The sequence below is a fragment of the Thermobia domestica genome, chromosome 7 (genome assembly GCF_964235325.1).
Source record: "Thermobia domestica chromosome 7, izTheDome1.hap1.1, whole genome shotgun sequence".
Taxonomy (NCBI): Eukaryota; Metazoa; Arthropoda; class Insecta; order Zygentoma; family Lepismatidae; genus Thermobia; species Thermobia domestica.
The window spans coordinates 227490093-227513222 of record NC_137460.1 but is presented as its reverse complement, the minus strand read 5'-3'; the positions used below and the strand labels follow the sequence as shown (position 1 = coordinate 227513222).

General features: G+C 37.7%; 1 protein-coding gene across 1 annotated transcript in view; it reads right to left on the bottom strand.

The window, feature by feature from the left end:
• Nucleotides 1-10519: 10519 nt before the first annotated feature.
• LOC145690721 (uncharacterized) overlaps nucleotides 10520-23130 on the bottom strand; it is a 74546-nt gene continuing 61935 nt past the window's right edge. The window contains exon 4 of the mRNA XM_081765899.1: nucleotides 10520-11125. Coding sequence (XP_081622025.1) covers nucleotides 10800-11125 — 326 coding nt within the window. The 3' untranslated portion in view covers nucleotides 10520-10799. The remainder of the gene's footprint in view (nucleotides 11126-23130) is intronic.

Genomic DNA, 23130 nt, shown 5'->3' with positions numbered 1-23130 from the left:
TTCCATCACGTCGACACTATTGTAGGCTGCCAGATTTTCCTGAATATCTCATCATTACTTTATGCTTCCGTAATATAGCCTATAACCGTTGCTACAGTTTATATCAGACCTGGAAAGCCGCTACCTACTGCATTCGTGCAACACATTTCCGATAATTATAAGAGATTCATAATTATGGCCGACTTCAACATGCACAGCAGATCAGAAAGAGACAGATCTACCTTTCAAACCTTTGTCACAACTCACACGACTGGTATCATTCATGATCTTCCAAAACCCACTAGGCATGTATCACAAAGCACACCAGATATTGTCATTACTTCTGCTAATCTCGTTTAACAAATCCATATTGATGTTCTCGATCCATTAGGAAGTGACCATGTTCCGATCAAATTACAACTCAGTACTCGTCATACGTCTCAATCTACAGAATTTCAAAGAACTAGCCTCCGTTTTGACAAAGCCAACTGGGAAAAAATGGACTACAAGTAAACCCAACCAAATCAAAATATATCATGCTTGGTTCTCGTAAACTAATCTCCACAATCAATATTACAAGCCTACCGAATGTTCTTGTAAACAATGTAGCCATTCCTGTAAGCGATAGTGTCAATAACCTAGGACTCCATATCGATAAATTCCTAAATTGGACAGACCATATTAATAGAGTATGCAAGAAAGCTTACGGCTCTCTCCATTCTCTTCAGCGTTTAAAAAACCTTCTTCCGGAATCCATTAAAGCGTCCCTGGTTCAGTCATTGGTAATCTCTCATTTAGATTATTGTGATGCAGCATATGTTGATTTAACCGAAGATCTGGCAAAACGTTTACAACGCATTCAGAATGCCTGCGTTCGATTCATATTTAATAAAAAGCGCTTCGACCACATCTCCCATTGTTATCAGAAACTAGGATGGTGCAATCTAAATACCCGCCGCCGCATCCATTCTCTAACACTTTTATATAAAATAATTAATAGCAAGAAACCTACTTATCTATCCTCTAAATTTAAATTTCTCGGCGATACTCACCCACTAAATACCCGTTCTAAAGGAAATACAACTCTTGCTGTTCAAACGCACAAATCTAATTTCTTTTCCAAATCTTTCACACTATTTGCCACCAAAGCTTGGAATGACACCCCTGAAAGCATCAGAAACTCTGGTTCAGCGTTGACTTTTAAACGTCGGCTTAAAGAATATCTTTCTAATGAAGGTCTTCAGTAAGAAAAAAAAAAAAAGTTGTTACACACGAAACTATTCCTGGCGTTACCATGCAGTCGTTTTTTTCTCTCTCTCTTTCTATTTCTTCTCATTTTCTTTTCTATTCCCTTCTGATACATGTGTATGAACGTAAACATTATAGACAATCACTTAAGCAGGTGCATCATTTTATCTATAGATAGTAAATCATAGGAATGTATTTTATGTTATATATAATCAAGATTGAAGTCTTTGTTTCTTCTTGTATAGTTTAACATGTCTTTAGCATTGTCTCTTGTTTGTTTTAGTGTTTATTTTATATGTAATAAGTTTCATTTTCATTTTTCATGTTTTATTTTCTGTATTGTTATGTATGTCGGTAACTCTTTAACGTGCCAAACTGTATATCATTTTTATTCTCGTCGTAAAAAAAAAAAAAAATGAGATCCGACTCTATAAGAAAAATGTAAATGGTTGAGTGGAAGAAAAGGCTATGCCTTAACTCCGCCATTTTAAATAAGAAATAAATAAACAATACCGAACATATCTCTCGGCAGCAGTAGAGCCTTTGCAACCTCCTACATCAGAAGTCAAACTGTATCATGACATTCATACCATCACAATTTCAATCACATACCAATAACTACATCAACGCCTTATCGACCAACATTGCCACCAGAATATCTCACATTTATCACTCGCTTTCGACAGTTTTATCGTGACTATCAACGTACAAAAAATCCAGAATCACTCCGTCATCACCGGCAACTTCAGAGGATGGTCAAGAATTACATTCGTGCTTACAAGCTACGGTGTTGGGTTAAAACCTCTACTTCCCTCTCTGACGTCACTCATCCTAGCAAGTACTGGAAACGTTTTAATGCTCTTTGCGGAAAACATACTAAAACACCATATCCATTATTAAATGGTGACTTACCTATAAAAACAGATTCCGCCAAAGCTGACGCTTTTGCTGATTTCCTCCAAGACATCTTCACACCACTCAGTTCCACATATTCATATAGACATCCAGCTGACGCAGTCAATCCATCTCCTTCATTACAACCTCATGCCCTTCATACTCTTCCGCAAAATGAACCTCTAACAGAGCCAATCACAGTTCAAGATATCAGTACAGTTCTTCGCAACAAAAGAAATAATGCACCTGGCTTTGATACAATAACCTATCGCCATATAAAAGAAAGCCCGCTTATATTGCTTAATTTGTTAGCCACGATTTTTACTTTTATTCTGCGAACTGGCTATTTTCCTGTCACCTGGAAAACTTCTCAGACGTTAATGCTTCCAAAACCAAAGAAACCTCCTGCTAACTTATCATCCTACCGCCCAATTCAATTAACGTCTACTTTTAGTAAAATCCTAGAACGTATTCTAGTAAGACGTCTGCATGCATACATAGAAAGACGCCAGATACTTCCCATACACCAAGCAGGATTTCGCCCAGGTTATTCGATCAACGATCAACTACTTCGTTTAACCACCATGGTTACACAACACTATAACTCGGTCAAACCATCATGTCTTGTATTATTTGACCTCGAGAAAGCATTTGACAGGGTATGGCACATCGCACTTATATACAAATTAACTCGTCTTCGATTTCCTGTTCCATATATAAGACTGATATACAACTTTTTAATCGGCCGTCTGTCATATGTTTCAATAAATAACTGCCTCTCACATCCTATTTTCCTTCACTCTGGAGTACCGCAAGGATCGGCTCTGTCACCACTCCTCTATCTTCTCTATGTTGCCGATATGCCTCCACTTCCTGATAAAATTCACCTCTTTCAATATGCCGACGACACTGCCTTTCTTGCCTTAGGATCTACTATCCAATCCATCAACACTGCTCTACAGTTAGCAATTAACAATTTTCTTCGCTGGTACGGCAAATGGCAGCTAACGATCAACGCCACAAAAACGCAGGCCATTGTCTTCATTACACCGAAACGAACATCAAGAGTCAGAAGTAATCCTATCCACCTTTCACTACAAGTAGACCAAACTCCCATCCAGGCACGTTCAACTGTAACTTACTTGGGGCTCACATTCGATAAACATCTCACTTGGAAACATCTTCAAACAGTCACAACTAAAGCCTACAATAGACTTATTAGAAAGGCTCACCGGAACGTCCTGGGGACTAAAACTAAACACAATTCTGAACACATACAAGGCCTTTCTACGGCCTGTGCTGACTTACGGAAACGTTGCATGGATTGCGGCCACCCGCAAAATTTACGAAAAGTTACTAGTATTAGAACGACATGCTTTCCGCATTGCATATCGAGTCAAACTGGCTAGTCTCACAGCAGATTTGTACGACCGGATTCAGTTTCCTACACTTCAGTTTCATCTTGAAACTTTACGTCTGACATATATATGCTCTCGTTATAAAACCCAACACCCTTTACTTCTGAATACTATGCACCAGTTAGCTCTCCATCCTTCTCCATCTCGATATTAACCCCCACCGCTATCGTTATTCTATACTCTCTACTGCTACACTCTACCCCCTGACGCATTAGACCAGGAGCTCCTCACAGACTATCAAGTTCATGATCATCTTCCATTCATATTTCCATCATTTCCACACTGAATCCATCTGCTACCAACAGGGCTCCCATTATCTACGTTGAAACCTCGATCAGCCCCTAGGCGAGAAGATATCTTCGTCTGTCTGACTAACTCTTATAGTGTTGCGATGTGATGGCACACCTCGCCTCATTCTTCATGCTCATCATTCACACTCTCTATAAATATGATATGCCTTACCACTAGGTACCCATTCTTACTATCATATTTCAGCTGTACCAGTTCTGTACAATATTAAATTAACTGCAATTCCTCGTTAATTTCCTTCAAATGTTAAGGATCGGAAAGATCCCTAAGACCTTAAAAATTATTATAATAAAGATCTTCTATGAGACCGTCCCAAAATCCCTTAAATCTTCCATTTACGTAATACTCTTCCCTAAGAGAGGGCGTAACCCTCTAAAAGGGTGCTAGTCATTATGACTAGCTATGAACGAACGAACGAACGAACGTTTTTGCCACATACTTTCCAGAGCTTTGTGTCTATAAGGCTCTGAAGCGTTACCTGATAAGAGGTGACGAGTTTTGTTCTTTTCCTTCCGTTTTCTTATCCTCGGATTTTTGCTTTGTCATCCCGTGGCGTACCGTATCGTCAGACTGATCTAGCCAAGGGCGACCGGTACAACAGGTTTGGCAAGATAACTGCTGCACCTTGACTACTATCCGAACGGGTAGTCAAACCTACTATAATATATCATCTCATCACATCAGTTGACATTACATTCACCTACCCTGCCATCTTAACACCATTGGGCAGTCGCCCACGGACGGATTTTGTTATGGCAGACTCAGGCTCAGTCGGAGGTCGTAAGAACAAAGGAAAACACCATGGTCTACCACAAATTGTTAGCGGACCCTCCGAGAGCACTACAAAGGTGAAACTACGCAAGGACCCATCTTCAGCTCGTACTAAGACCACAAGCAAGCATCATCTTCAACGGACGGACTCAGTAGGATCGATTGAATCAGCGGCATCTGTAGTCTCTCATTCATCCATCAGATCAAGGTCACCGCAAACATCTGACAAGAATGATAGCTATGCCAATCGTCTTCAGCATTCTCCTCCTGCGAAGATGCACCACATGAATTTAACAACAGAATCAGAGTCAGGACCAATGGATACAGGAAATACCGCATCCCACACCGACGATCAGCAGGCAGCTTCAACTCACTCCATGCTTCTTACTAACTTCGATCCAAAATTCAACACACCAAAGATGGTTGCTGTCCAACTTCGGAAATACCTGCCACGGGCATCCATTGCGCAAATCATCCACACCAAAAATGTCGTTATTTTGAAGACAACAGATCTATCACTGTTCAGCACGATCAGGAACAAAGTACCAATCGACACTTTTGGCAAAAACGCGAAGTTGGAAGCACTCAACACACCTCGACGGAAGCAACCTCCGCCTCCACGACGCCCAGTCCTTCTTTCAGTAGTCATACGCGGGGTAGATCCATCATATACAGATGAGGAGATACAAGAAGAACTGACCCTGGACGGACACACGCTCACCAAAGTAATTAGGATTCGCAACGACCGGGACCCTACTTACATGGTTCGTGTGCTCACCTCACATCAAGAGACTATTGACGAACTGTTAGCATCCGGAGCATCCATCTATAACCACACACATCGAGTAGAGCCTTCACGGTCTACGCCTCCTATGCCAGTACGCTGCGAACGCTGCCAGCTATATAATTCACACCAGACGGTAGACTGCAAGAATACAAGTAAGTGTGGATACTGTGCAGGGATCTTATATATAAACCTGCAAGAAATTAGACTGAAATGAAATTTTTTAGTTTTACGTCCCACGATTATGCCGGTTAGGCTAAAGGAGACAGTGATGATGAGTAATGAATGAAATCGTGGAATGAAGGAAGTGGAAGGAAACGGAAGAACCCCAGGCACACGGTGTTTGTCCACCACAAAGTTCACTTGGCGGAAGTAGGGTTTGAACCCGAGACCCTACGCACCAGAGGTGAACGCTCTACCACTGAGCCACCGCGGCCCCTAGACTGAAATGGTTTGGGCACGTAAGAATAAGACCTTTGGAATACGTAACTCGCCGAATGGATGCTATAGAACTAAATGGGAAACTAGCCCCTGGCCGGCCAAAGAAGTGGGTAGATTATGTTAAGAAATATATGGTGCACTGTGGTGTTACAGCGAATATGACGCAGGATAGACAAATGGACGACAGCGATTCGAAAATCCGAACCCACCTAAACTGAGAAAAAAAAGCTTAGAAGAAGAAAAAACATATAAGTACCGGCTGTGTTTCCACACTTGGTACAATTGTACCAGATTCAGCCCTTTTTGTAATTCATCGGCCCGTTGGTACCACGCTGGCATTTTCAGCCCCTTTTGTGAAAAAGTTGGTACAATTCTACCCAATTCAGTACCATTTAACAAATATTGTCACAGTTTCAAAAGTTCACGTTACTCATACTGTGTTGGACTCTTAACAAATGCTGGTTAACATTCATTCTGTGACGTTGCACCGCATAACGCTACAAACTTCATGTGGAAAATTCGTAATTCGAACTATACTGGGAAACAAATGACGTTAGATGGGCGCGTCCGCGCCGCGCAGGAAGGAGACAAGAAAGAAGCAGTGTAGGAAATTTTAACTTGAAATCTTTTTTTTTTTTTTTTTTAGTGCACATGTTGAATCATGTTTTGCATATTCTGAAGAAGACAAGCGGGCGCTGAAGCAAGTCTATAATTTATGTGTCGTTGAAAAGATTATGCAACATCAAAACAATAATAGCACCAGTGCCGTACCGTGCAAAATCAGCGCCTGGGCGAGAATATACGACGGCGTCCCCGTATAATGACTGAGGTCGATAGACCAGCCGCAAAGCGCCACTATGGTTGGCGCGAAGCGTAATAAAATTTTTAAAAGTAAACCCTGGTTTTCCTTGATTTTGAGCATTTTTCTTACTTTTTCCTTCAATTTTATATACCGGTATATATATTTTCTTTTTCCTTCCGAATTTTGCGCCCCCTTACTTCGGCGCCCAGGACCGTCCCTCCCCCCAACGGCATGGTATAGCATAAAAAAATACATTGACATAATTGCCGGCTTACCAGGCTAAGTTGTTTACTAGTGACGCCATATTGACAAATATAAAAATACCCGAACGTTTCTGCGTTTTAGAGATCTATATCGACGCGTTGTAACAAACTTTATGTATAGGCCTAAAGTTAGATCAGGGATTATCATACGTGGATAAAAATATTTTACTTTTTGACAAAAAATGAATTCAGTCCTTTTTGTTTAAACTTGGTACTATTTTTCAGCCCACTCCAGAGCTAGGACTGTGGCAACACTGAGTACCGGTATATTTTTGAAAACGATCGTGCGTATATCTATCAAAAATTCTAGAACTACACTACTGCGGTTGCAATACCTGGAAATTCGAAATATATGAATCAATATTTTATGTTTTCAAAATTAATCTTTAAGTAGTTAAAATAAACAAATTAATTACACAGAAAAATCTCGACACTGCACTATAAAGGAGTCGACATCTGAACAACAGGTTGACAGACATACTTGCTCTAATCTTTAGTTACCAGAATACGGCAAGGTTTTGATACTTTATTCATTTAATTTTTATGACCAGTCGTGGTGGAGAACCCTGATCTCCACGTTATTATGTGCATTATACAGAAGAAACGGAACTGTTAGGAACAAGAACCGTGATCTCCCGCTTGCCAGATCATTACTCAACTAAATACCTAGGGTGTTTCACTGCTCCATCGAAGAGACCTCGGAACATAATAAGAACGAAGTGCTAAAACGCAAAAAAGCTAGCCACTGGTAGTTCAATGGTTATTGTTTAGTACGTTGATTTGGAGTTCCGAGAATATAAGAAAATGAAATGAAACTAAATCTTTGAGTTTAACGTCCCACAATTATACCTGTTAGGCTAAGGCACATTAGGATGATTAAAGCAAGTGAATCATGGAAAAATTAGTGGAATGAGAAAGTGGGAGGAAACGGGAGTACTCCGAGAAAACCCACGAGCACGATGTTGTCCACCACAAACTTACTTGGTCGAGAATCGAACCATCCGAGGCTATATGAGACGTGGATCTACAGCTTGACGTGGGTTATGGGGCGTTTACACTTGGTCGATTTAGTCGCACGACTAAATCAACTCGCTGCATTTGCCACTAAATCGAAGCAACTAGGCCGAATCAGATCGATGGATGTGTTCAATTATTTCAACCACAGAAAATAGAACGTCTTTCAATTCAGTTGCCAGTCGATTAGTCGCCTTCGATCAACAAGCGATTAAGTTGAAGTCCCGTTTACACGGTCGATTAAGTTGAAAGTGACGTCAATTCAACTGAATCGAACGCAAATCGACTAAGTGTAAACGCCCCAATACCGGTACGAATGGTATGAACTCCCACCGGGAATGTAACCCAGGTTTTTCGTTATAACATTGTTTCTAGTCTTAAGAGACAGTGAAGTCGGAAACTTTTTATTATTATTATTATTATTATTATTATTATTATTATTATTATTATTATTATTATTATAGATACAATTGCTGGCGATGAAGGATTCGTTTGGAGTACTTACGCCTGGGTCATTCCATATGAAATAACCAAATTTGAAGCTGAAATGTGGCTTATATGTTTCAAATTCTCCTCAAAATTTGTACATGCATTATGATACTCAAACATACCGCTCTTGTACAATTTTACAGCTCTAGCTCAAAGTGGACTCGTGTAGGAGCCATTTCGAAATTTAGGAGTTTCGTGCAAAACAACACCTAAGTCCGCCCTCGACTTAAAGTACTGAAACCGCTAGATCTCTGGAGATATAGAAGCTACTTGAAAACATATTTGAACGACTTGTTGAAGGACGGCCAGAGTGTTGAAGAACATAAATTGACCAATCTAACTAAGTTTTTTAATTAATCTCATCATAGTTGATGAAGTTAAATCACTATTCACACCATATTTTGTACGAAAGTTGCGAACTGCAGCTGACAACTTTCATTATTTTTTAAATATTACTCAATAATGAAAACACGTTGTTCTTTCGTGTAGCGCTCCATTTTCAATAACCCTAAACTTTCAGCTGTCACGCTGCCCTTTAGTTTCCGTTGGCAACACTTTACCACATAAATGGCGCCAAATTCATATCTTGCGTGAATTTTGGAACACCCGTTACTAATATTATATTGTAACTTAACAGTATTAAATAAACTTTATTAACATATAAAAATTTTCATCGTTTGTATAAAACCCTGTGTTTATTACAAACTTCGTAACACTTTTATACAAATGTCTTCGGTTTTGTTAGTTGGGACAAAACAAAAATACATACGTCGCTTGTTTCCATACATTGCAGCATTGTATAAATAGGAATGTAGAGAATGGCTGGGAAATAGAAAGTCATTTATTTTAACCCTTAATGTGATACTGTTATGACAAATCAATTTAACTCTTAACTTCTTATCGATATTTCTGGCATAATACACTAATGCCCTTCGTCAGAATGTTTTCTAAAATAAACTATAAAAATGCTAGGCCGTTCGCATTATAAAGCATAGCACTTCAGCAGCATTCACCAGTATACTCCAGTACTTCAAAAAATGACGAAAACTTTTTGTATAAGTTTTTATATCAACTTCCTTATATGACTTAAAAGTGCTCTATTTAAGGCTCTACGGACTGCTAATTTTTATTTTAAGTTATCTCTACCAATCTTCTGAGCAGTATTAAAGAATACGTTGAAACAATGCGTCTTCTTCCACGCCAAAGTAGTGGAAAATTCTGGCATAGGATACAGTACGTATTGGAGAGTCAATGTTCCCATAATAATATTTAACCAATTCATTTTTTTTTTTTTTTTTATTTATTTATTTATTTATGTATTTTCAAAATAGTTTTGTTCACGGTTTGCACCAAAGAGTTCTTACTGTCTTCGACGTGATGAAATTCCTTTTAAAATATATTTAGTAGCTTAGAATTTAGCCACTTAGCTCTTCATAAAATTTAGCTCACAAATCCTGACAAAGGGTATTCGTGCATTATGCCGGAAATGTCGTTACGAAGTTGAGTTAAATTTGATCATCTCTATGCAGAGTTCCTACTGGTCAGGAAAGTCAGGGAAAACTCAAGGAAAATGGTGCAGGTCAGGGAAGCTCACTAAAAGGACTAGAAATCAGGGAAAGTCAGGGAAATTTTATAATATATTTTTAATAACACTAATTGTATACTAATTTCAGCTTAGCCAACCATTATAGTAGAAACAGAGTAGCCAACCATTATAGTAGCAAAGGGAGGTTAGAACTCAAATTGATGACATTAAAAACGAAATAAGCAATATTGCAAAAGTCACAGACCTTAATTCAAATAAAATGTAGATATTTCAGTGTAGCCTTGTCACTTTATTAATGAATGTGTAAGATGTCTCATCTGTAGTGTGTGTTTCAATGTTAGATGTTCGTAGGTAATATAATAATTGCAGCATTGGATAAATAACATATCTTCATTGAAACTGGATATGGATCTTTTAAGAGCCTTGTCATTATTAAGTGTATATATAAGAAGTATCGTATTCCCACAGTAATTGGTGTCAGACATTTGTGAGTAAATGTTAATGATCACAGTATGGGACGTTGCTTAGATTTTTATGGGAGGTAAGTAGAATGTACGTATGAGCAATTGATTACTATTTGTCTCTATAAAATAAATGTTCTCTCACCGTTATTTATTCCTTATTTATGTCAACGTCATCCGACACTTGTCATGAAAGTCAGGGAATTTCCTACCAAAGGTCAGGGAGAACTCAGGGACAGATTTCTCCAGATCATCAGGTACCCTATATAGGAACACATGAAAGGCTAACATTGTGCAAATTTTGAATTGCGTTCTAAACGTTTAATAATTTATTAAGTTCATTCAGGTTTTAAATATCTACAAGAACATACTGTATCTCGTTAATCTTCATCATCAGATGAACTGTACGTTATTCCAAGCGGATTCGCGGTCCTTTGTTCACATTCACTACTTTGCTTCCAAGCACACTGCTCACTTGTTCTCTCATTTCTAAATTCCAGTGGTACATTCATTGTTTCCTTATTTGCATTATCACATACCACAGTATCACCACATTCTTCAACACTATTGTCAGATATAACTTCGTTACCTTCGATTTCCAGGACTGGCAAACGAAGTCTTTTCACTGTCGACGGAAGAGCCAAGTTTTCACAATTTTCAGGGATTTTAGTCAACACAATACCATTGTCGTCTTCTGACGGAACTTCTGAAATAAGGAGAAAACAGAATGACAGTGAAAATAAAATGGTAAGTAATGTTAAACAAAAGACAATATATAAAAGTACAGATTGCAATGATAATGGTCACACATATATATATATACAAGGGGAGTATAATTAAAGTCCCATTTTCAAAATGCTAAAAAAAAAAGAAACTACTGGTCAGAATGACCTTAAATTTGAACTTAATATACTTGAAGAAGGGGGAAATGGTATGGCATAATAAAAAGTTTCAAAGTGTATCAATAGATTGGCACTGTAAGTGGCATAACGAAAGTGGATTCGGCTACAAATGACATTCTGAATCGAAATACGACGATTTTGGCATGCGTCGTTCAATGTGCATGATTGTTTCGGTTTCGTGACGGAAAAAATTACTTCAAGGCATTCAACAATTGTGTCACTGTTAGTGGAAAGCCCATCCACCACGGCAAGGTCATACCACACTGAATGGGTAAAATCGGTTTGTAATTGTCCTTGGGCCAAAAACCGCATAGTGACCGCGTACAGCGCCATCTATTGATACACTTTGAAACTTTTCCTTATGCCATACTGTTTCCCCTTCCTCAAATATATTCATTTCAAATTTGAAGTCATTCTGACCAGTGGTTGTTTTTTTTACAGCATTTTGAAAGTGGGACCGTAATTATAATCATCCTGTATATACATAAAGGAATTGCTTCGAATTATCATTTCATCGCTTCGCCTTTCAACATGTATTTTGCCGTAGACTTTGATTCTAAAGAACGTTCCTAATTTTTTTGAAATATAAGCCTAATTATCGTAGTGAGGAGTGTCTCTTTCAAAAAAAAAAATGTTCCGGGGAGCACACTTAGTATTCCAGGGAGGCACACTGCTGGTAGTATTCCATTTATTATAATGTCTTATTTTGGTCCCATCTCAGAGCTCATGTGGGCGGGGGGGGGGGAGTGCCGGCTGGAAGAAACACTGATGGTGAGTAGGCTTATGAAGGTGTTCTTTTTGTTTACTATTGTGCAATAGTGATGTAATTTATTTTAGTCTGGTATTGCACTTGAAGAATTCAAGCAATAATAAAGTAAGTTTTATCTTTATTCTCTAATAATGATTATTTTCATACTTCTAACGTTGTCTACCTTAACTACACTTTTCTACGTAAAAGGATATGATTTTAGATTTCTCGGCTTTCGGCATCTATGGTCATTTAGCCCGACACGTATGAGGAATGACGTCCCTCGACGATCACACTATCCGCAGAAAGGGAAGGAAGAAAGGATTCGGTAAGGAAGGAAGCGGCCTGGGACCTGTAAGTTAGATACCACCCCAGCATCTGCCTAGTGTGAATGAGGAAAACTCAGGAAAACCTCATTCAGGATGGCTGGCCTGAAAAAGCATTTTACACTTTTTTCCACCGAGTGTCCCACCGGGAATCGAACCCGGGACCGCTCGCACCAAAGGCGAAAGCATTAGCGACTACGCTACGAGGGGCCACTTCTACGTAAAAGGGATATGATTTCAATCAAAGTACGATTTGCTACACATGATACCAATAATTACCCCCTCCCTCTCAAAAAAAAAAAAATTAAAGAAAGAAAAACTGTGGCACATAAACACGCTGTTCGTCTAAAAGCGCTATAAAGAGTTGTCAGGAGTAGCTGTAGCACGTTGGTGTGCATGTTTCATCTTGACGTTTCTGACGTTTTAATAAAACTGTTTCTTAAGTTCACATCACGTTTGATTCATATTGTTCTGATTAGTGTTTGATATTAGATTTACTAGCTTTAATAAAGCAAATTTCCTTCTACAGTTTTTTTTCCTTTTTTTATGTTCAACTTTCAGTTTATCAATGTTCACATTATGCTCATATACAGTATATTCTTTGGACAAGTCAAAACTGGCTCCACCGTTTCTAAAGTTCATTCAACGAACCTTCTGATCCTGATGTAAACATTGCAGAATTGTATTACTCCGCCAGTCGTCGGATAATTGGCTATCGGTCAGCGCTTCTTTCCAGAAGCACGTGCTTGTAAAATGTCCGTTTTACATACTTCCCGCACGCGGCCATATTGTAAACTGTGATTCGAGCGTAAGATGGGTCAAAGCCACCTTCTATGCATGCGTATTCTCTTTTGTTGCATTAATTCAATTTAGTTCTTAGATACAGTGTTGTTTCTGTTATTTAATTGTAAGGAAATTGCATTTCTGATAATAAGCCTTATAAGCTACAAAAGCATTGAAAAACAGCTTACTTGACAATGGATTATTTTCTTCTGCCCCATGGATGTTCCAAGGCTCTATAACCAATAAAATGGAACAATCACCACATGTATTTGTTTACATGAGGTACTGAACGTTCCTTGAATAAACTTTAGAATCACTTTTATATATTCTTCGATTCTGTTTCAATATTGCGTTTCGCGACGTTAATATTTATTGAATTTGCATATAGCTCCACAAAAGCAGAAACAGCAATCGCAGAACTCTTTTTCCGGTATCGTTGGTATTGTAAAATGATGACTATAAGATAACCATTATGTATTTTAATAGGCATTTAGCTGCTAAAAGAAACGTAATAGAAATGCTCTAGCTTTAATCTAATCTAAGTTAACCATCTTTCCTCACATTCGAATTCGTTAACAAATTTACTGACCATAAGAGCGCCACTTTATTTCACGACGGACTATTGCTTATACACAAATCTTTATGATACTACCTAATGTTTTACAAGTTAACTGCTGTGTTCAATAAGTTTTTCACATATGGTTATAATATGGTTATTAGTTGCAACAAAATTCTGAAATTTTAGGTCAACATATTTTGATCCTTTGGCTACAAGACCATGTCACTCAATGTAGCATCCACCTGATGTGACGCTTCTCCTCTAACGTTCTTCCCATGCTTTGAATGCACCTTAGTTAAATTCAGGTGGCTGACTTTTACATCATTGTTTCACACAAGACAAGACATCAGGGTCTTGTCACAGTCGAATGTTCTTCCTCTCAGGTGAACCTTCAGATGACCAAACAGAAAGAAATCCCAAGGAGCCAAGTCTGAACTATAGGGAGGCTGTAGGACGACTTTCCATCCCATTTTCATGATTCTCTGGTGTGTCATCATGGCTGTGTGAAGCTTGGCATTGCCAAGATGGAGTTTAATGACCTTATCTTGCAGTTCCGGTCTTTGGTCTGGACAGCACGTCGTAACTTATTCAGTGACAAACAACATCATTTCTTGTTAATTCTTGGCCTAATCTAGTTTATATATATATATACCGTTGCAACCAACGCTGGATACTGGCGCTGTCCAATGTGTGATCCCCATAAATCGGAAGTGACTTCCTATGAACTGATGTAGCTAATTCATCACCGGTTTTGAACAAGAATTCCATTACCGGCCGTTGTCGGGTCTTGATGAATACTTCAATGTTCATTGTGGTTTAACTGTAAACAGTAGGGAACAACAATTATTACCATGCAACTCTATCCATCACGACTCTGGAACTCACTAAAGAAATAATAAACACTTCTGACCAGAGTATATACACTTTTTTATTGAAAACTAAATTCCAGTGTAACAGTTTCGACAACGTAACGTAACGTCTTCATCAGACACTAACTTGCGTATCAAGTAGTTGAAATTTACGAAATTTGGGATTACGACATCACCGTATATGAACCTCAAACCAAGACCGGCGGATTATTCAGCGAATACATCAACACATTTTTTAAATCCAAGCTGGAAGCTTCTGGATGACCAGCCAATTGTGTCACCGAAGAAGAAAAGCAACAGTATATTCAAATGGTACAACAACGTGAAGGCATAAGTTTAGATGCAGCAAATATAATGACAAATTCAGTACGTCGTAGTCTTGCAAAACTCTGCTTGAATGTGTTCTGGGGACGACTCGCCATAAGATACAATTTCAGCCAAACGACCATCATTAACGACCCCAAAGAATTGTATCAGAAATTAACTGCTCCAGATATACAAGTCAACCAAATTTTACCTGTCAATGATTCGTTCTTATACCTTTATTGGCAGTATGAAGATGATGTTCCAGTACAAAATCACAATGCTAATGTTGTCCTTGGAGCATTTACGACGTGTCAAGCTCGCCTGGAACTCTACAAATATTTAGAACTGCTGCAAGAAAGAGTGCTATATTTCGATACAGATTCTGTGATATTTACGTGGCGACCATAGCTCCAAGGTGGACCTATGCGATGATAGAGGCGGCACCTTGCATTGGATCCTCGTCAGTACACAATTTTACACGAGCATTTCCAACTGAAATAGGTAGCTTCTCGGGGGGTACTCCATCAATTGTCTGACTTCCAGAAAGCAGAGAGGATCAGAGTTGCTCTTGAAATCCTGGATACGCTAAACCAAGGTGGACACCTGCTGTTTTTCTAAAATTGTTACAAATGATGAAACCTATACCCCATTTTATGACTGTCCCACTCGTCAGGAACATCGTGTATGGATCCATGAAGATGACTCGACACCAACTAATGTTTTATATATATATATATATATAAGCGAACGATGAAGAAAGTAATGTACGTTGTGTTTTTCCGAAGCACTGGTCTCGTCGCAGCTAATAGGTTACAAGAACAGAAGAAAGTTACAGCAAACTGGTACACAATGGTCTGTTTACCCTAAGTTCTTGGTTCCTTGAAAATCTGAAGCTTACTCTTCCATTACGACAATGCCTCCTCGCACACTGCAAAGCAAAGAATGGAGTATCTCCAGGTTCATCATGTTAAAACACTACCGCATCCCCCCCCCCCATTCTCTCGATTTGCCTATGTGTGACTTCTGGCCCTTCTTTAACCTTAAAAAGCACTTGCGGGGGCGTCGTTTTCACACAGAAGACGAAATTGAAGGGTCGATCATCGAGTTTTTCAAAAGTATTGCAAGACAAGAGTGGCGCCGGGCATTTGACTTGTGGCAGGAGAAATTAAACAAGTGTATTGATGCCGCAGAGAAATACTTTGAACACATTTAGAAATGTTAGTTCATAGGACGTATAGTTCTCTTATATTGCAAAACTTTTGCAGTGACCCTCGTATATATGAAGTAGGCAGTAACGTCTTCATAACTCTGTAGAGAATACTTAAATCTCCCACAAACGGAATATAAGTCCCTTAAACGGCAGCAGGATAATATCTATTTATATCCAGAATAGAAGTATATGCATGGTGTATAGTAGGGTCACTAGAAATGCTCAGGCCCGAGAAAGTAAATTGTAATCCTAAACCGGAAGTGACAAAACGGAATTAATTTATATCAATCCATTCATTTCTTGCTTCTAAATCGATTGATGTATACTCCGCATCAAAAAAATTGCGACAGCTAACGCCGTGAAGCTAGGCCACCAATACACACCTTCTTATCACATAATCGTATCAGGTAGAGATCCCCTCTCTATCCTCTTTTCTTCTCTCCCATACTAAAATTTGCTAACAACACGAGCGCAATTCTAATTTCAAACTAGACATATATTAGTATCGATAAAATAAAATAAAACCGAGACGAAAGAAGATTCATAAGTTGATGAAGGGAGAAACTGAAACACACACAATGAAAAATTGAAACCAATGGATGTCTATTACACAGAGATTCAATAAATGAGGCAGAGAGAGAGAGAGAGAAGAGGAGAGGAGAGAAGAAGAAAAAGAAACAGGATAACAGATAAAAATGCGGAAATTAAACGTAGTAAGAAAATAACCTTACATTATAAAGTTCCGTTAGAGAGATGAAAGAAGAAGAAGAAAAAGAAACGGCAGAACAGATAAAAATGTGGAATTTAAACGTAGTAAGAAAAGAACCTTACATTATAAAGTCCCGTTTCCAGAAATTCAATATAGAAATATAGAAATAACGTTTGTTTCTATATATTTTTCAGAACTATTCGAATATATAGAGAATGCTTTAAACATTCATTAAGTCACTTTCCTAAAGGATGGCATATTCAATTTCCAGTAGAACTGTAGATATCCTAGACACATCTAGAATAATGTCAAAAGTTTAAAGAAGCTTTGTTTCCGGGTGGTTCGGTTGGAAATTCGGTAGTGTTCATTGGAAGTACTGATTCAAAATACATTCTAATAAACCCGGTAGATAGCGTAGGTATGAAATGGTCATATCCTTCATTTCAGACTACTAACGCAAACTGAATAAAAAGGGAAAGGAAAGAAAAGAAACGAAACGAAAAGAAAAAGAAAGAGAAAGAAAATTGAATGAGTGCTATTTTACTGCTAAATTTCTATCAGAAATATCCTTATATTAAAAGTCCAAACTGTACCGTAATGAAAACTTACCTATGTTCAAAAGGAAAATTGAATGTTCCTTCTAGATGCAGCATGCTTCAAATTTCAACCTGAATGTACCTTGTTGACTTATAGGATGGAAACAAATTTTGTGTCGAACTAGTATAAATAGAATTTTGTTTTCAAATAAAAGGTTACCATTTTCTAGTCTTTTCCGAAGATTCATCTGTTCCGAACATCCAGCATCGATTTCATCTCTTGCGGATATAACATAATTTGCACAGATAGAGTGAACAGGGTAGAACTAAAACGGGTTATTGCGTCAGTCGGATGATGTTGGTTAGGTTATAGACCACCACTGATTCGAGGATTCAAACCCGTAGTGACCAGGTAATTCGACTGAGACTCGGTAGCCCAGAAAATAAAATATATTTCACTTATTCCCTTGCGTTTAAACAGTATTTCTGTCAGAGATGACCAGGACTGGAGACGTTATCCCCAGAACACTAAAAATACGACGCCGAAGTTCCCAGATAATTACATTTTCCAGGCAAGGTATAACGGGCTCTTGCTCCGTTTTAACTTTGCAATACGCACACGCACATGTAGCGCGTGTGTGAGAGAGAGAGGAGGAGGAGGAGAATCGAAAGATGCAAAGACAGGATAGGGAAACGTTAAGAGAGACAGAGAGAGAGAGGACGAATATAAATATGGAACATATTTATCATTACAGTGTATGATGTAGAACGCACACACTGTTTACTCGAAATATCGCCAGTAATGCCTTGTAAGTTCTCCAACAGAAGATGAATCTCTTTGCAGAAATTATTTTATGCGAAAAAATCACACTACCTGATGGGCAATCGAACTGAGATTTTTCTGTTTGAAAGTCTAGCACTTTACCACTACACCATCGATTGCTTTATCCAAACTTTTTTTAACAAATGCTGTAGTGTTTCTTTCTGAGAAAGATAACATGAAAAGTGTATACTGCAGATCAATGATGTGTTTGGAATGTCCTGGTAATTCCCTTGCCCTTTCCCAACCAACTTTTCGTAAATTATCTCTATCATCATACAGGTGTTTGTTTGCACATTCTTACGTATTGCTCGTCCAGTATGATAAGTCGATTCTTCACAATCACCTTGAAAAAATCAACTTTGATATGAACAGGATTTGAACCTATGTTAGATAGCTGTATTATTCATAAGGCCATTATGTTACCCCTACACTATCATGCCACCTGAAATTACAACCGAAATATTACTTACTTCAGCCCTGATCTTTGAAACGAAACTGCCTCTTCCTGTAAGGTTATTTGCACAAAATTACACAACGAAATTAATTTATTCGACGGTCTAGAGAGAAATTAGTGCCCACTAATAAAGGAAAAACATACAATCAACGAAAAATTATAGAAATAAAACATATTTTGCAGTAATTTCGCCGTGCAAGTTCAAAAGTACGTGAATAATAATAATAATAATAATAATAATAATAATAATAATAATAATAATAGTTAAAATTCACAGTATAATAATAATAATTATTATTATTATTATCAATTACCCGCTTTGTTGGGTTAAATTGAGAAAAAATAGTAATATGTTTCGTTTTCAGTCACTTTTTAATATTATTAAAGTGGTCTTTGATATAAATCATTTTCGATGAGTTTTATATATGCCTTCCCCACCCTATGTTATGGGGCACCTGTAGTGTCATTGTTCATGTCAGCGAGCCGGAAAACTATGAATTCGACACGGATATTGCTTATTTTGATAATTTTTAAATGTCTTCCTCCTCCTCCAAGTTGCATGCCTGAATTTGGATTTAAACAGCGTCAGATGTGTCACTGTTAAACTCAGCGACTCCAAAAATCATAGATTCGCCATTAATGCCGGTCATTTTTCGTTCTTTTTTATATGTCGCTCCCCCTCCCTTACGTTACACCGTCAAAGTGATATTGCAGAAACCATCTGAGGTTCGAACTTCATCTAGGTTGAAAATTAGATCGAGATTGGTTTGGTAGTTCAAGAGTCATTAAGTTTTACTTATTTTTGTATATTTCAAAGTGAAGTGATAAAAATCATCTCAGGCCCGAACCTCGTCTATGCTAAAAATTTGAACGAGATTGATTGTTTGGTTCAAGAGTTATCAAGTTTTATTTGTTCTTTTTAACTCCTCACTTCCCTCACCCTTAAGTTATATCAATCAAAGTAAATAGATAAATACCATCCTAGGCCCGAACCTCATCTATGTTGAAAATTTGATCGAGATCGGTCGGGTGATTTAGGAGTGATGAAGTAACAAAGACAGTCACTTTCATTTTCTTTTTTCTTTTTTTCTTTTTTTTTTCTTTTTTTTTCTTTTTTTTTTTTTTTTACATATATCTCCCTCTCTCCGGCCCCTATCTTGCACCGTCAAACTGAAATGATAAAAGTTGTCCCAGAACCGAACCTTATCTATGTTAAAAGTTTGATAGAGATCGGTCTTGTGGTTCAAGAGTTATAACGTTTTATTAATTTTCATGTATCTCTCCTCCCCCTCCACCCCCTAAGTACTACCGTCAAAACGAAATGATAAAAAAAAAGCTTCCCAGGCCCGAACCTTATCAATGTTGAAAATTTGATCCAGATCGGTCGGGTGGTTCAAGAGATTAGAAGCCACAAACATAGTTACTTTCAATTTTATAATACAGGTTATTATTATTATTATTATTATTATTATTATTATTATTATTATTCACGTACTTTTGAACTTGAAGTGACTTAATGTATGTTTAAAGCATGCTCTTTATATTCGAATAGTTCCTTAAAAATTTCTAAAAGTAATCGTTATTTCTGTATTACTGTTGGATTTCCGGAAACGGAACTTTATAATGTAAGGTTCTTTTCTTACTACGTTTGAATTTCACATTTTTCCTGTTCTCCCTTTTCTTCTCTCTCTCTCTCTCTTTTATATATATATATATATATATATATATATATATATATATATATATATATATATATATATATATATATATATATATATATATATATGCCTGATTTCTGAAGCTCTGTGTAATAGTCATTAATTGGTTTCAATTTTTCATTGTGTGTGTTTCAATTTCTCCCTACATAAACTTATGAATCTTGTTTCGTCTCGGTTTTATTTCATTTTATCGATACTAATACATGCTAATACTAATCGATACTAATACTAATATCGATACTTTGAAATTAGAATTGCGCTCATGTTGTTAGCAAATTTTAGTATAGGAGAGAAGAAAGGAGGAGAGAGAGGGGATCTCTTTACCTATGGGAAAAGGTGTATATTGAGTGGCCTAGCTGCATGGCATTAACTGTCGCATTTCTTTATGCAGAGTGTACATACTGTATACATAGGGTCACTAGAAATGCTCAGGTCTCGGAAAGTAACTTGTTCCTCTAAACCGGAAGAAGTACCTCTCGATTCGTTTCGTCATTTTGAATCAACTCTTGTACTACAAAATATGGTCACTCAGAGCCGGCCTTAGGAGATGCGGGGCCCGATTGGGAACATTTTGCGGGGCCCTAGGTTTACAACTAACTTGCATTAGAAAAGATTGCATACTTGACCTAATTTGACCTTGAGAAGCCCTTTAACTGGTTAGTTGCTAGGTGCTATAGTGTATGATGGTTACAGGACAAACTGCTAGACTCCTTGTGAAATCCATAGATGTACATGTATTGCAATATGTTCTTGTGTGTCAGGAGCGTCATTTCAGATTTTGCTTGGGGGGGAAAGACCCCTTGATATAAGTAAAATTTCGTGTTTTTTCACTGATTTACTACTATTCTATTGATAAAATCTATATACATCTCAAACTCAGGGGGAAAATGCCCCTCCCTGCCCCCCTAAATGACGCCCCTGTTGTGTGTACTTGACAACCAACAGTAGCAGAGGTTCTTAACGGTACCACAGAAACTTGGTCAGGGGACCGGCAAGCATTGAAGCCCTCGCGAGTAGAATGACATGTATTAGGAGCAAAATTTAGTCTTAGGGACCATAACATACTTGTTTGCTCTGGGGTCTAATATGATTTTAAAATGGCACTGAGGAGTAGATTAGATTGGACAGTATAGTAGATGGCACTAGCTCGGGGCCCGATTGGGAGTAATCGGTCCAATCGGCTTAAGACCGGCCCTGTGGTCACTAGAAACATGAAAGCCCTGGAAGATAAATTTTGACTCTAAACCGAAAGTGACTAATCGATTTGTTTTGTCAAGCTGAATCGATGATGTACTGTACAAAATTTCTGTATATACAGAATCTCAAATGTTCAGGTGTCGAAAGTAAATTATTACCAAAACGCAAATTTTTGATGTACGATTTTACGGAAAGGATTGAAGCTGTTGAGCTCTCTGTTCTTTAAAATGATTGCTGGGATGTAGTATGGGCAGGAAGTTACATGAAATTGTTCACATGCCGTTATGTAGCTGTTGTTAGGTAAATAGTATGTGTATTGTTGATAATGAAAGAGAATCGCTAGATTACGAAATAAGTAATGGATATGATTTGAGATTACTTAATGCATATTAGTTAGGGAATAGCGATTGTTTATCCAGTGAATAATGTTGTGATAGTTTTTGTAAGAAGTGTATACCAATATCATCATCATCATCATCATCATCATAGGTATTCTGCCTTTATTGGCAGGTCACTTGCCGCAGCTGAGAAGCTTCCATGCTCCACGGTCCTCCGCTAACTTCTTCGTCTTCGCATATGATCTTTCTGTTTTTATATCATCCATTAATTGTAGTCTCCTTCGCCCCCTTCCTCTCTTTCCCGCCACCAAACCCTCTAGGACGTCCCTCATGATACAGTTTCTTCTTAGGCAATGCTCCAACCAGTTTCTCTTCCTCTTCCTAATAATATCTAAAAGTGTTCTTTTCTCACCCACCATTTCTAACACTCTCTCATTCGTTTTCCGCTCGACCCAACTAATTCTTTCCATTCTTCTCCACACCCACATTTCGAAGGCTTCCAGTCGATTTTCATCACCTTTACGTAATGTCCACGTTTCCGCCCCATACAGTACAACACTCCACACGAAGCATTTTATGAGTCTTTTTCACTATCTCTCAACTCTACCACCAATAAGAGGTATAGAAATAAAAGTGATCATTGGTACTTAAGTGTGTTATTGATCTGGACAAGTCGGTAGTAATACATTAAACACAATTGAGATGTGTTTATATTCTTTTGACAAGAATATAGAAATTTATAGTGATTACTCTTAACTTTAGATAATTATATCAATAAAAGTTTCCTTTATAAGTTTGCGTTATGCTCAAGAGATGGCAGCATATATACAATCACTCTTAATTCAACATATGACTTATGGTTCTAAATCTACAGATGCATTATTTAGAAATTTACTTTCTGTATTATTGTAAATTTAGATAATACACATACAATAAATAAATTTTATCGTATTTCCATGTATGAGACAAGCAATTAAACATACGTGTAAGTAAAGTGGTATATTTAGGATCTTAGTCCACAGGAAGTCAAATTTTGATGAAATTTTACGCACGGTATTCTACATTGACAATTTTTTAAGAAGCAAAGTGGGTACTTTATACCCTTGCTTCAATGTGTTTCGCCTTCTGAAATTGGGTGCGTGCAACCGCAAGCTCGTAAGGCGCTAAGTTACTCTCTCCGTGATACGTCTCAGAGAATATTTACCCATATGTGTATATTAATTCGTATTTATG